General features: G+C 37.8%; 1 protein-coding gene across 1 annotated transcript in view; it reads left to right on the plus strand.

Annotated features, from left to right (window-relative positions):
* The window catches only part of MGAM2 (maltase-glucoamylase 2 (putative)), a 109,517-nt gene that overhangs the window by 17,270 nt on the left and 79,706 nt on the right, over window positions 1-12,541 (plus strand). The window contains exons 6-13 of the mRNA XM_016945510.4: window positions 35-206; window positions 2,604-2,703; window positions 3,492-3,604; window positions 4,596-4,721; window positions 6,860-6,991; window positions 7,079-7,177; window positions 9,811-9,924; window positions 10,905-10,989. Coding sequence (XP_016800999.4) covers window positions 35-206; window positions 2,604-2,703; window positions 3,492-3,604; window positions 4,596-4,721; window positions 6,860-6,991; window positions 7,079-7,177; window positions 9,811-9,924; window positions 10,905-10,989 — 941 coding nt within the window. The remainder of the gene's footprint in view (window positions 1-34; window positions 207-2,603; window positions 2,704-3,491; window positions 3,605-4,595; window positions 4,722-6,859; window positions 6,992-7,078; window positions 7,178-9,810; window positions 9,925-10,904; window positions 10,990-12,541) is intronic.

The following is a 12,541-nucleotide window of genomic DNA, read 5'->3' on the forward strand; positions in this document are numbered from 1 at the left end:
CGGTGATTCTTGCTCTACTTACCCCATGGCCCAGGTTGGACACGAGCATCGGGCCCCTCCAGTTTGCCCAGCAGTACCTGCAACTGTCTTTCCGACTGCCCAGTGCCAATGTGTATGGGCTGGGAGAGCATGTGCACCAGCAGTACCGCCACAATATGACCTGGAAGACTTGGCCCATCTTCACCCGGGACGCTACCCCCACCGAGGTGAGGTGCCTTTCCTCCTGAGTATCGCCCACAGTAAGGGATACCCTCCTTCCTTTCCTAAAAGTAGCCTGCAGGAATACATCTATTTTACTTTGCTCACTTTAGATGTGTTAGTGTTGAGGAATATTTGTTCTTGAGGCCTACAAATTCAGGAATATAGCAATATTAAAAATAAAAAAGTTAAATTAGAAATTTTCTAGCAATTGGAAATGCAGCATTTTTTAAAACAAATTTCACTTTTAATGGGAAATACAATTTCATGATTATATTAGAACCTAGTATATACTTCTGCCAAATTACTGTGTCTTGGTTTAATAACTGAGGAAAGGAAGGCTTCAGTAGGAGCCAAGCTCAGTAGAACTTGGTGGACTAAAAATGTCTCTTTTGACAGCTTTCATACTGTTCTAGGTGTTTGCTAGTGAAAGTATGTTTCAGAAACGTCAGCGTTGGCATTACCTAGGAGGTTGTTAAAAATGCAGAATCTCAGGCCATAGCCCAGACCCACTGGATCCAAATCTGCATTTTTACAAGATCCCCAGGTGACTCACATTCATATGAAAGTGGGAGAAAGACTGCTCTGGATTAATGCCTCTCAGCTTATCTGGAGTGAAGGACTAGTTTCTTAAAAAAAAAAATCCAGCATGGGCAATAATTTTGTAAAATACAATTAAAATATATTACTGAAAAAATGAAATAAAAAAACTCAAAGACATACCAAAAAAGCCTAAATTTTCAGTTGAACAGACATAAAATATTACCCTTTTCAATTGCTATAAAAGAATTTCTAAACTTTGACTTTTGGTTTTTGTACTTGTCTTGTGGCTGACTGATAACAAAGGGTTTGAGGAAGTATTGTTCCATGGACAACGCTTTGAGTCACATAGGTTTGTAGAGCATGTCTTGAAGCCTCCATTGTGCTGATGATATTTCTTGGATCCATGCAAGAACTGCAAGTTGAAGTATGGTGCAAGGGAGAGAGCTGACATTTTGCAATTCGTATTTGGCAGGAGATGAACAAAGCAAGTAGCACATTAACCTGTAGCCCAGCTACCAGCATCAGATGCAATGGAGGGAGTGAACTTGCTGAGCAGAGCAAAGACAAAAAAGCAATAGCTAATGCATGTAATAAATATTTGGTCAAGGACCCTGGCAAATATTGAATACTATGAATCGTACTACGTTTGACTTTCTATAGCTGACATTCCTAAATTGTATAGTCACAAATTAGATGTAATGCCTTCCAACCTTCCTGTTTTTCTTCCTTTCTTTTTTCTTGCCTTTCTCCCCTGCTTTTTTCTTTCTTTAAAATGTATTTTAAAAATTTTGTCTGTATGCTATCAAGTGTGATGCCATTAGTTTTCCTGGCTATAATTTTACATCTAGCTGAGGCTTATTGATCTTCTCAATTTTGCAAATTATGTTGATTCTTTCTTTTCCCTCTCCTGGTATTTACCATTATCAGTATTATTGCCTTATGCTTTGGCTAAGATGATGATACTGTCACACAGGGAACTTGTAAAACATTCTCCGTATTCTAATCTTAACTTCTTTTATTCTTACAGCACTTAGAGTTACACACACACACACACACACACACACACACACACACACATTATCTCTTCTTAGGTCAGTGCTCATCACAGCTTCGTCACAGATTTCAATATTTTTTCTTTCTCTTTCTATTAGTTTTAAGCTTTTTTTTAACCACTTAAGTATTATATGTTAACTACAGAAACATTAGAAAATACAACTAGGTGTAAAAAATTCAAAATTACTCATAATACCATCACTTTCTGCTAATATTTTGGTATACATCATAGCAAATATGTTTACAAAATAACTTGATTGAGTTATAATTCATAGGCCAAAAAATTCATCTGTTTTAAGTGTGCAATTCAATGGCTTCGAGCACATATACTGAGTTAGGCAAGCATCGTCATAATCCAGTTCTATAGCTTTGACATCACTGCAATAGGATCCCTTCTGCCCTTTGAGACTTAAACTCCAGAGCTTGCTTCAGCCCTAACCAGTTACTAACCTACTTTCTGTCCCCATAGATTTGACTTTTTTAGATATTTCATATCAATGAAATCATACAATATATGGTTGTTTGTGTCTGTTTCTTTCCCTTAGCATAACACTTTCAAGGTTTATTTATATTGCAGTGTGTATGATTATTTTACTGTTGTTGAATGGAATTCTTTTGTATAGATATACCATATTTTGTTTATTCATTTTCCAGTTGATAATATCATTACAATGCCTTTTTGATACAATGTTAAACTACATGAAGTGTTGACCAAGTATATGTTATAGATGGCTTTTGAATTTATTTTAGGGTGAATGAAAACTTTCTCAACACATAACACTATTACTTTTCTTCTGTTTTGCTGATAGGGCATGATTAATCTGTATGGAGCTCATACATTCTTCTTGTGCCTTGAAGATGCCAGTGGCTCCTCTTTTGGAGTATTTCTGATGAACAGTAATGCCATGGGTAGGAAGCATCTTTTTACCTTCTGTAGGTAGGAATATGTTTTAGGATTCTGCTTTTATAAAAAATTACTTTTATGGTGAGATCACTGTTGAACAGAAGGCATTTTGAACCTACAATACTTTTGTTGAAACTGGAACCTGAAAGTAGGTTAACCTGTCTACAAATCCAGGTGATACTTGACATTATTTTCATTGAAAACCACTTCAGGGGTCTTCTTTGATATAATGTTTCCCCTCATAGTCTGTAGAAAATAGGATCCACTGATAGACGCATTGCAAAAATATCTGTAGATTTCAACGTGTAAATTGTGCTTTCTGTCTGTAGGCAACAAGGCTGTGTTTTGTAGGCTGTTTCTCATAGCCCACCCACCCTTTCCCCACTCCAAATCTTCCTTCTCCAGCTTCTGGATTAATGGTACTCTCATAAGCATTTTTATTTATTTTTAAATATTTAATTGTAGTCAAACTCATCTAATAAAATTTTTAAAACGTTTTTTGAGTGAAGCTACTCGCAAAACCCAGAAGCTTGTATTTTTATGTGGCCAGGTTAAAATACAATTTGTTCTTCTTTATCTTAAGAAAAAATCAAAACTCAATTCTTCATTCGTGTCTTACACATTCAATACTTTGATAAACTCCAACAACGATCCTCTGATAAAAAGACAGTGTGATTTTCATCCCTTTCAAAATGAGACTGGGACTCTTTTAGGTGGCTCAGCTATTTCTACTGCAGAGAAGAGTTTACTTCCAACCGTAAGATTCTAATTAATCTCATTATAATTTTTTCAGAGGTTACCCTTCAGCCAGCTCCTGCGATCACTTATCGCACGATTGGAGGCATTCTTGACTTTTATGTATTCCTAGGAAACACTCCAGAACAAGTGGTTCAGGAATACTTGGAGGTATGTCTTTGCATTTAGATAGTCATTATTTACTGCTGTTATCTCATATGCTCATTATAAATTAATAAAAGAAAAATAAAAGGTATTAGTAAACAGTATGGATTATAAATGCTGGGATAGTGAGTCTTTCATCTATTGTTTATTTATTTTGATGACCTTTATTGGGTGCTTTCTGCATTCCAAAGAGACACTGTGCAAGGCTTGAGAAATGCAAAAAGAAGTCAGACACCATCCTGCTTTCAAGTAACTCATAGTCCATTCATGTATCCCAGAAGTCAGCAAAGCTTATTCATTCAATAAGTTAAAATTCAGTGAAAAGGAACTACCTGAATAAACTTTGCTAGCTATTCACATTTGACTCAAATTATAGAAAAGGAAGACACTTGAGGTCGGCCGCAGTGGCTCACGCTTGTAATTCCACCACTTTGGGAGGCCAAGGTGGGTGAATCACTTGAGGTCAGGAGGTCGAGACCAGCCTGGCCAACATGGCAGAGCCCTGTCTCTACTAAAAATACAAAAATTAGCTGGACATGGTGGCGTGTGCCTGTAATCTCACTCCTAATCCCATCAGTTCTTATTCCTTTACCCTTTGCACACACCACTATCTGAAATTATATTAGGCATTTATTTATTTCCTCTAAGCTCTCTGAGGGCAGGAGCTATGTTTGCTCTGTGCCACTATATTCCAAGTGCCCGTATTAGCCCTTGCCACACTGTGAACAAATATTCAGAAAAACACTTATAGAATAATGAATGTCGCCAGTTTCCCCTAAGATGACACCATTACTGAAACATTTTCTGCAAATTTTGTTAGCGTCTGATGTTGGGAATACATTTATGTACTTAGTAAAGAAGGATGTGATTGTGGAATTTCACAAATTATTCTAGCAGATTACTCTTAGCTCTGACGTTTTCAGCTCTGGGAACTTCACAGAAAATGAAATGGGGCTAATGTTATTCTCAAAGCCTACGCACTTACTTATCTTTTCAGCTTGTTGGACGGCCATTCTTGCCTCCCTATTGGAGTCTTGGGTTCCAGCTTAGTCGCAGGGATTATGGTGGCATCAATAAATTGAAAGAAGTTGTAAGCCGAAATCGTTTAGCTGAGATACCATATGTAAGTTGAAACTTATTTTACCATGCAGTTGACACCAATTCCCATTTTTATTTTTTGCATTAAATTCAATTTATTAGGAAAAGTGTAGATAAATCAATAGATTGATAGACAGGCACACTTGCTGGCAGAAATTTGCATGTTAAGTTATGTGTCTGAGCATGAAAAGTATACTGTTAATGAAGCCTGATAGAGGTGGCTTTGAATGTTAGCTTTACCTCTTCATAGCTCTGTGCAATGTTGCGCCAGTTAATTAACATCTCTGAGCCTTAGTTTCCACCTTTATAGAATGAGGATGTAAGACTTACTTTGGTGGGCTGGTAGTAAGGAATGCCTTACTTATACTGTGCATGTTGAAGCATCTAGCCCAGATGGTGAATATCATCAAAGTTAGCTATTATGTTATTAGAGAAAGCAATGCTGGAGGTGACATGAGGAACAAGAGCTGATGATTATAATGACTTACAGTAAATGAGTTTCTCACGGTGACCTCATGTACTCCTCCCAGATCTGATAAACTCTAATTTTGAAGCTTCATGGTTGCATCAGTGTTTATGATGTTCAATGTCCACCAGTAAGTCAAGATAATTATTAAGTGTGTAATAGTTGATGATCTTCTCCAGGAGATGCATAACATGTGGCTAATGAATTTATCAGAACAACGTATTGGGGGTAGCTCTTTGGGATTTTGAAACTTTGATGTAAGAATATAGTGTTGGCCCAGTGCGGTGGCTCATGCCTGTAATCTCAGCACTTTGGGAGGCTGAGGCGGGCAGATCACTTGAGGTCAGGAGTTCGGACTAGCCTGGTCAACATGGTGAAACCCCGTCTCTATTAAAAATACAAAAAAATTACCCAGGTGTGGTGGCACATGCCTGTAATCCCAGCTACAAAGCAGGCTGAGGCAGGAGAATCACTTGAACCTGGAGGCAGAGGTTGTAGTGAGCTGAGATCGCGCCACTACACTCCAGCCTGGGTGAGAGAGTGAGGCTCTATCTCAAAAAAAAAAAAAAAAAAAAGAATATAATGTTAACGTCTGAAGGAAGACTGAACATGTGGACATGGCTTTGGCCTGCTTTCAGGGTTCTTCAGTCCCCTCTCAGAATAGTGATGAGGGCAGGCAGGGGGATCAATTTTTCCTGTAAAAAAAAAAACAGATGGTCAATGTGTTTTGGTGTCAAAGGGGAATTGATTGTGTTTAATTTTACTTCTCCCATATCTGTTATCTGCAAACATCCAATTCCAGGAAGAATTTTCTTCTGCAAATAGAATCTTTCCCTACATTTGTTTGTGGAGGACACCTGGGTCCTAAATGACTGCTCAGTATTAGAACAGTTGATGCCACTTTGGGCAACAGGCCATAAGCCACGTTTTCCTTCAGGCCTGTAAGGTCGAGACTCCTACCGTATGATACTTGAGGAACACTTAGAAGAACACTTCGTTTGTCTTTGAGGAAGGTGGCAGATTGGGGAAAAAAAGAGCATCTGAAGCCAAAGAGCCTGTCCCCAAAGCCCTCATCAGCCCCCCTACCTCCCAGTGCATGTATTTTGGGAAATGTCACTGAACTCCCCCACATTTCAATTTGCTCACTAAGAATAACACCTGCTCCCTAGGCTGATATGCAAACACAAGGAAAAATGTGTGCATGAGAGTTTAGTTGAGTAAGGCTTTATCTTTTTGTCATTGATCTGTGTTAATCATTACTCTAGCACTTTCGTAGGGCAAAAGATCATTTTCTCCTCATATGATATATTCTGGCTTGATGCTTGGGTTAAGTTAGTACATGGTTATAACATTAATAATATGATTCATTCAAACAATCATTTAAAGAGCGTCTGTTTTATGTCAAGCATCCAAGCTCTCAAGTTAAAGAGATGAACAAGATGCAATTCCTGCTCTCAAGTCCCTCCCAATACCTTATGACATGCACCTGTCAGGACAAGGAGGTAAAACAGCAACCAAACAGCAATCATGTCTTTCAAAGATAGCTTATTTTCTCCTAAGAAGTAGCCAAGCCCTGGAAATTCCAGGATCATTAGAAAATATGGTTTCATTTTCAATGGTCAGAAACCAGAGCTGTAATACTTTCCATCAGCACAGTGCTGTTTCCTAGGTTCTGATTGACCAGAGCTCTCTTTCAGGATGTCCAGTACTCTGACATAGACTACATGGATGGAAAGAAGGATTTCACTGTTGACGAAGTCGCTTACTCTGGTCTCCCAGATTTTGTCAAGGAGTTACATGACAATGGACAGAAATATCTTATTATTATGGTATGTTCAAACACTTGTTACCTTATTTTTTCTTTTGTAGTGCAAAAAATTTATGAAAATAATATTTATATCGTATTTCTTTATTAGAATCCTGGCATCTCCAAAAACTCTAACTACGAGCCCTATAATAATGGAAGCCTAAAGAGAGTGTGGATCTTGGGGAACAATGGCTTTGCTGTTGGGGAGGTAATTTCTTAAGAAAATCAAAGTAAATTATGATTGTTTTGGGGAGTTGTACTTTTGGTACGAAGATGAGTGAAAGGCAAGTTACAATATTGTTACTGTTTTCATGGCTTTAGAGGTTTCTTTTATTACTATTTTAAACCAGTAGATATAATAATAGAATGATTAAAAACCTGAAGAATTTAAAAAGCTAGCCTTGATCCTCTAATACCATAGATAATTGAGAAGCAATATATAACTAGAAGAAAAATCAGTTACCTAAAGCCCTCCCACCTCCAAATTTCTCTTTCCCAAGACAATAAATTCAACTACAAAAATATAGCAAGATGCTCATAGATTAATGTGGAACTGATCTCAGCTAATATATATATATTTTTTTAAGTTTTAATTTTTATTTTTTTGAGATGGAGTTTCACTTTTGTCACCCTGGCTGAGTGTAATGGCATGATCTTGACTCACTGCAACCTCTGACTCCTGGGTTCAAGTGATTCTCCTACCTCAGCCTCCCGAGTAGCTGGGATTACAGGCACACACCACCATGCCTGACTAATTTTTGTATTTTTAGTAGAGACGGGGTTTCTCCGTATTGGCCAGGTTGATCTCGAACTCCTGACCTCAGGTGATTTGCCTGCCTCAGCCTCCCAAACTGCTGGGATTACAGGTGTGAGCCACCATGCCTAACCTATATTTTAAATTTACACAAGACTTATAGATAGAGCATAGTTTTGATTCTGAGGTAGCAGACTCAGGCAGTGGAATAGGCTGAGCTGGGGCCTATATTCAGGATAATTAAATTTCTGAGAGTACTTTAAATCAAATCACATAGGCAATTTCAATTATATGTAGGGTCAGCCCTAGATGATTGGATTCTGTAAGATTTACTCAAATTGTTGCTTCATCTAGAGAGTTCACGTGACTGCAGATCTTGTTGCTCCTGAGTAGTTTATTTTGCGAAACTGTCTTTTCAGGATTGTGGATGATCCCTTACCAAACTCTGCCCACTTAATTCCTTTCATTGACTCTTTCGATGCTTAATTCTATTTACTTTTTTTTTCATTGATTCTAACTTTTCATGAAGCAGTAGGAAAGTTTTCTTCCTTCTGCACACCAAGTCTTTGCTTTTACTGTTTCGTTAGAAGCTAGTTTCTAAAATATTAGATAAGCCCATGTTTATATACTGCATTTAGAGTCCATAGTCAAATAAAAATTATTTTGCTCACCTAAAATTTTATCCACACTTATGAGTCATTTCAATAGTACTCATATTTGAGTGATATATAATTAAGAATTTGCATATAATTACAAAGAATGAATTAGATAGTTGACTTCATTGACCAATAAATGGCATGAATCACTTAATCTAAGATGTTGGCAGAGATAGCAGTAGCGGAGGTGCATAATGGTGTGTGGTTTTTTTTTTGTTTTTTGTTTTTTTTGAGATGGAGTCTTGCTCTGTTGCCCAGGCTAGAGTGCAGTGGCACGATCTCAGCTCACTGCAACCTCTGCCTCCCAGGTTCAAGCGATTCTCCTGCCGTAGCCTCCCAGGTAGCTGGAATTACAGGTGCCTGCCACCGTGCCTGGCTGATTTTTGTATTTTTAGTAGAGACGGAATTTCACTCTCTTGGCCAGACTGGTCTCGAACTCCTGACCTCGTGATCCACCTGCCTCAGCCTCCCAAAGTGTTGGGATTACAGGCGTGAGCCACCATGCCGGTCCAGTCGTTTGTTTTAAATGCACTTAGCTGAATAAAATTTGCTGGCCTGCTCTAGGTTGAATGTTGCTGTAGGTGAATGTTTTGTGACACCACCTGTTTCCTGGGGTGCAGAGTTACATCTAATTGTTAGTTGATGCCCATCACCTAAAACAAAGAGCCAGGAGCTCAATCCATTTACTGTGGGTATTTCAAGCTCCCATCTTGAGTTTTGAGAAGTATCCACATTTCAAAATATGTATTCATTATGTTCCCGGAGTGTAAAGTTGTTCCTAAATTACAATCTATAAATTTATAGGGAAAATGAGCAAAAATTTTTCACAAAAACTGGTATCGTTTTAATTAAGAATTTTCAAAAATTTGGCTATGGTTATATCTTTGTTGTGGAAAATCTTTAAAGCTATTGTTTGATAGGCATAGACAGAAAAGGGAGGTAGAATTTAAAAAATGACCTGAGTAAGAAGCGCAAACTTCATTCAACCATTTATAAAATATTGCTTATATGCCAAAAATATCAACACATTATTTATAATCATACTTATTCAAAGTAGACTTTATGTGACCTTTAATTAACAACACTTGAAAAAAGTTCATTCTCTTGAAAAATAATATATAGACTTTCTAGTATTTTAAACAATTTGTCTCCCAACTGGCCGGACATAATGCAGTTGTACTTTTTAAATTTTCTTTTGCACAGAAAAGGACTTATGGTGGCTTTTCATTGATCTACTCTGTTGCTTTTCCTTCTATTGTTTTTTCCTCTTGTTCCTTGTATGCATTTTATTGTTTAGTTTTTGTTGGGGTAGTCACACATTTTATTTCTAAAATGACAGCAAAATGAGGCTCCTAGTAGAAGAAATCACTGTCGGTCAAAATGAAAAACCTTCAACCAAGCTGATTGCCACTGCCTTCCTCTGTGTCCTAGGGATATCCAGGACCGACAGTCTTTCCCGATTATACCAATCCAGTATGCACTGAGTGGTGGACAGATCAGGTCGCTAAATTTCATGATCACCTGCAGTTTGATGGAGTGTGGATTGTAAGTTATTATTCCTGACTCAAATTTCCTTTGGAAACAGATAACGCCAAATTTTCAGATGAGTTTTGACCTTGATGTCAAATAAATGTCAATAAAAAAATAGTTTGCTTTACGTAGTAGTATTCAAAATTATTTTACTTAAGGCTGAGTCTATATCCAGTGAATGAGGCTCCTAAGAGCCTTAGGTTCTTATCCTGCATCTTTCATCAACTGGTTATTTCATTTTGATAAAGTTTTTGCTTTCTCCATTAACTGGTTGTCAGCTTAAAAATACTGTTTTATTAAAACAGTATTATAATTGCTACTATTTGTAGCATCGATTCATAAGAATTTAAATTAATCATTAGAGAATAATTTAATGAGGTTCTCGTATTTTTATGGAAGAACAATAGGAATTTCTTCAACAAATGTTCTCTGAGTGCCAATGTGCAAGGCATTGGAGCAGCCATTTTTGGAAGCACTCTGATGAATAAGATGTGCAATGATAAAGAAAATTTGTTTGTTGCCAAGATTAGACATCACTTATTTTTAATTCATGTAAGAAAATAGATTTGATCTTAATTATATTCTCTTATTGTTCCTCACTCAGAGGAATAAAGGATAGGGACAGTTAACAATAGAAATGTTAGTTTATCTTAGGTTCTTAACAATAACAATAAATATTTACAATTTGTAGGGCAAGGATCAACCTTTGAAATGGTATTTCTGAATTAGCTGATTGAAATCAATTTATAAAAAGTAAAAATGTGCCCACTATCATTTAGAAGTGGAACATACCTTAAAAATATATAACCTAATCCAATGACTCAATTTTATAAAAGATGAAACAGAGGGTAAGAAAAATTAGGGAGATTATTTAAAATCCAAAAGGCAGTTGATAAGGGACCCAGATATCTTGGCTCCTAGTTCAGTAAGCATTTCTCAACAGCTAAATGTAGCTCAATCGCATTTTACACTTTGTGTGTTTTGTGTCTTTGAAGGAAATGAATGAAGTATCTAGCTTACTCCAAGCTTCTAATAACCAGTGTGAATCCAACAACTTGAACTTTCCTCCTTTTCTTCCTAGTAAGTTTTCACCTGTTTGCTATGATGTAGGAATAAGCCATGTTTAAAACACCCTCAGCAATACTCAGTGTGGTCGGGAGCAGTTTCACTTCCTAGTCCAAGGGGTCTCCTAAACATCCTGAGCACTCCTCTGCCGAAGTCTCTGCAGCAGTGTTGGGTCTCTGATTACCCTTTTGCTGTCATAACTCCAGGGCAAGCATGTGACAAAGTCTGAGCCTGCCTACCTCCCCTGGCTGCCCTTCCAGTCTAGAGTTCAAAATGCTTTCATCCTGTTCATTTCCCCCAAATCCCCCAGGTGTCAATTTTAAAATCTATGAGAATTTCAGGACACTTCAGGATACAGACTACCTTAAACTGAAGTAAACCTGTAATCTTCTTAACTGTTTTCTTTATTCTTTACTTCCTTCTTTCCTCCTTACCCTCCCTTCCTTCCTTCTTCCCTTTTTCCTTTTTCTTTTTTCCCTCCCTTCCTCCCTCTCTCTCTGACCATTTACAACAGTTTAAAGCATCAGTGGTGCCTTCAAGGTCCCATTTATAGGTCCCATTTCTAGTCAAGGTCAATTTTCCAGTTTCTGATTTTGAAAGAATATGTGTGGAGGTGGCGGGTGGCAGTGGCAGTATAGAATACACTATGCTCTGGCAACAAATAAACCCCAATATCTCAGTGGATTAACACAATAATCGTTTACTTTTTGCTCACATCATACTCTGGTGAGGGATGGGTGACTTGAATCCAAGTGGTGACTCGGATCTCTATGTCTGGTTCTCCCATCTCCTCAGAGACCTTTGTTTCTGGCTTCCTGGGTGAGGGAGAGAGAGGGTGGAGAAGATTTTATGGGCAGGCCTAGAAGGGAGGTGTACCCAATTGGCCCACATTTCTTTGCTAGAATCTGGTCATGTAGCCTCAGCTTAACCTCAAGGGAAGGTATAATGTTCTTATATTTCCAGAAAGAGAACACTGGCATGTTGGGCATCTGAACAGTCAGTGTATTCTGATTTGCCCACTTTACTTATACCCCTGAGACCAAGGTACAGCTGTTTCTTTAACTCCTTTTGGTCACTTAAGGAGTAAATAACTTTTTGGAGGAAGTCTTGACCTCTTGTAACATCTACTGTTTGCTTTTTCGACTTACTCTTTGTTCTTCTCTGCTCTGTCTGGATTCCCCCATTTTTTTTCCACTCTGGATTAGTTTATCATGTTTTTTTTTTTTTTTCTTAATTTCTCAATCCTCTTTTTGGCCAAAACTAAATTTTGTTTTTGATTTTTTTTTTCCCTACGGAAAACCTCAATCCTATCACTTTCTGCTTGCTTGTGGTGGGCACCCCACTCCTTACCCCCAGCATTTAGTCTACTCACATATGACCGGCCACTTTTGCTCATAGCCAGGCAGCCCCTCCCCTTTCCAGGATTGCACAGTGCACATTAATTAGCATGAGAAAGAGCGCTGAAGTGGTTGTGAATCTCATGCCACACACCAAGCTGTGCAAGAAATAGAATTTTCTTCCCATTTTACATTTCAACTTAATTTCCAACTCCAAACCTTGATTCTGT

Source organism: Pan troglodytes, chromosome 6 (genome assembly GCF_028858775.2).
Source record: "Pan troglodytes isolate AG18354 chromosome 6, NHGRI_mPanTro3-v2.0_pri, whole genome shotgun sequence".
In the NCBI taxonomy this organism is placed as follows: domain Eukaryota; kingdom Metazoa; phylum Chordata; class Mammalia; order Primates; family Hominidae; genus Pan; species Pan troglodytes.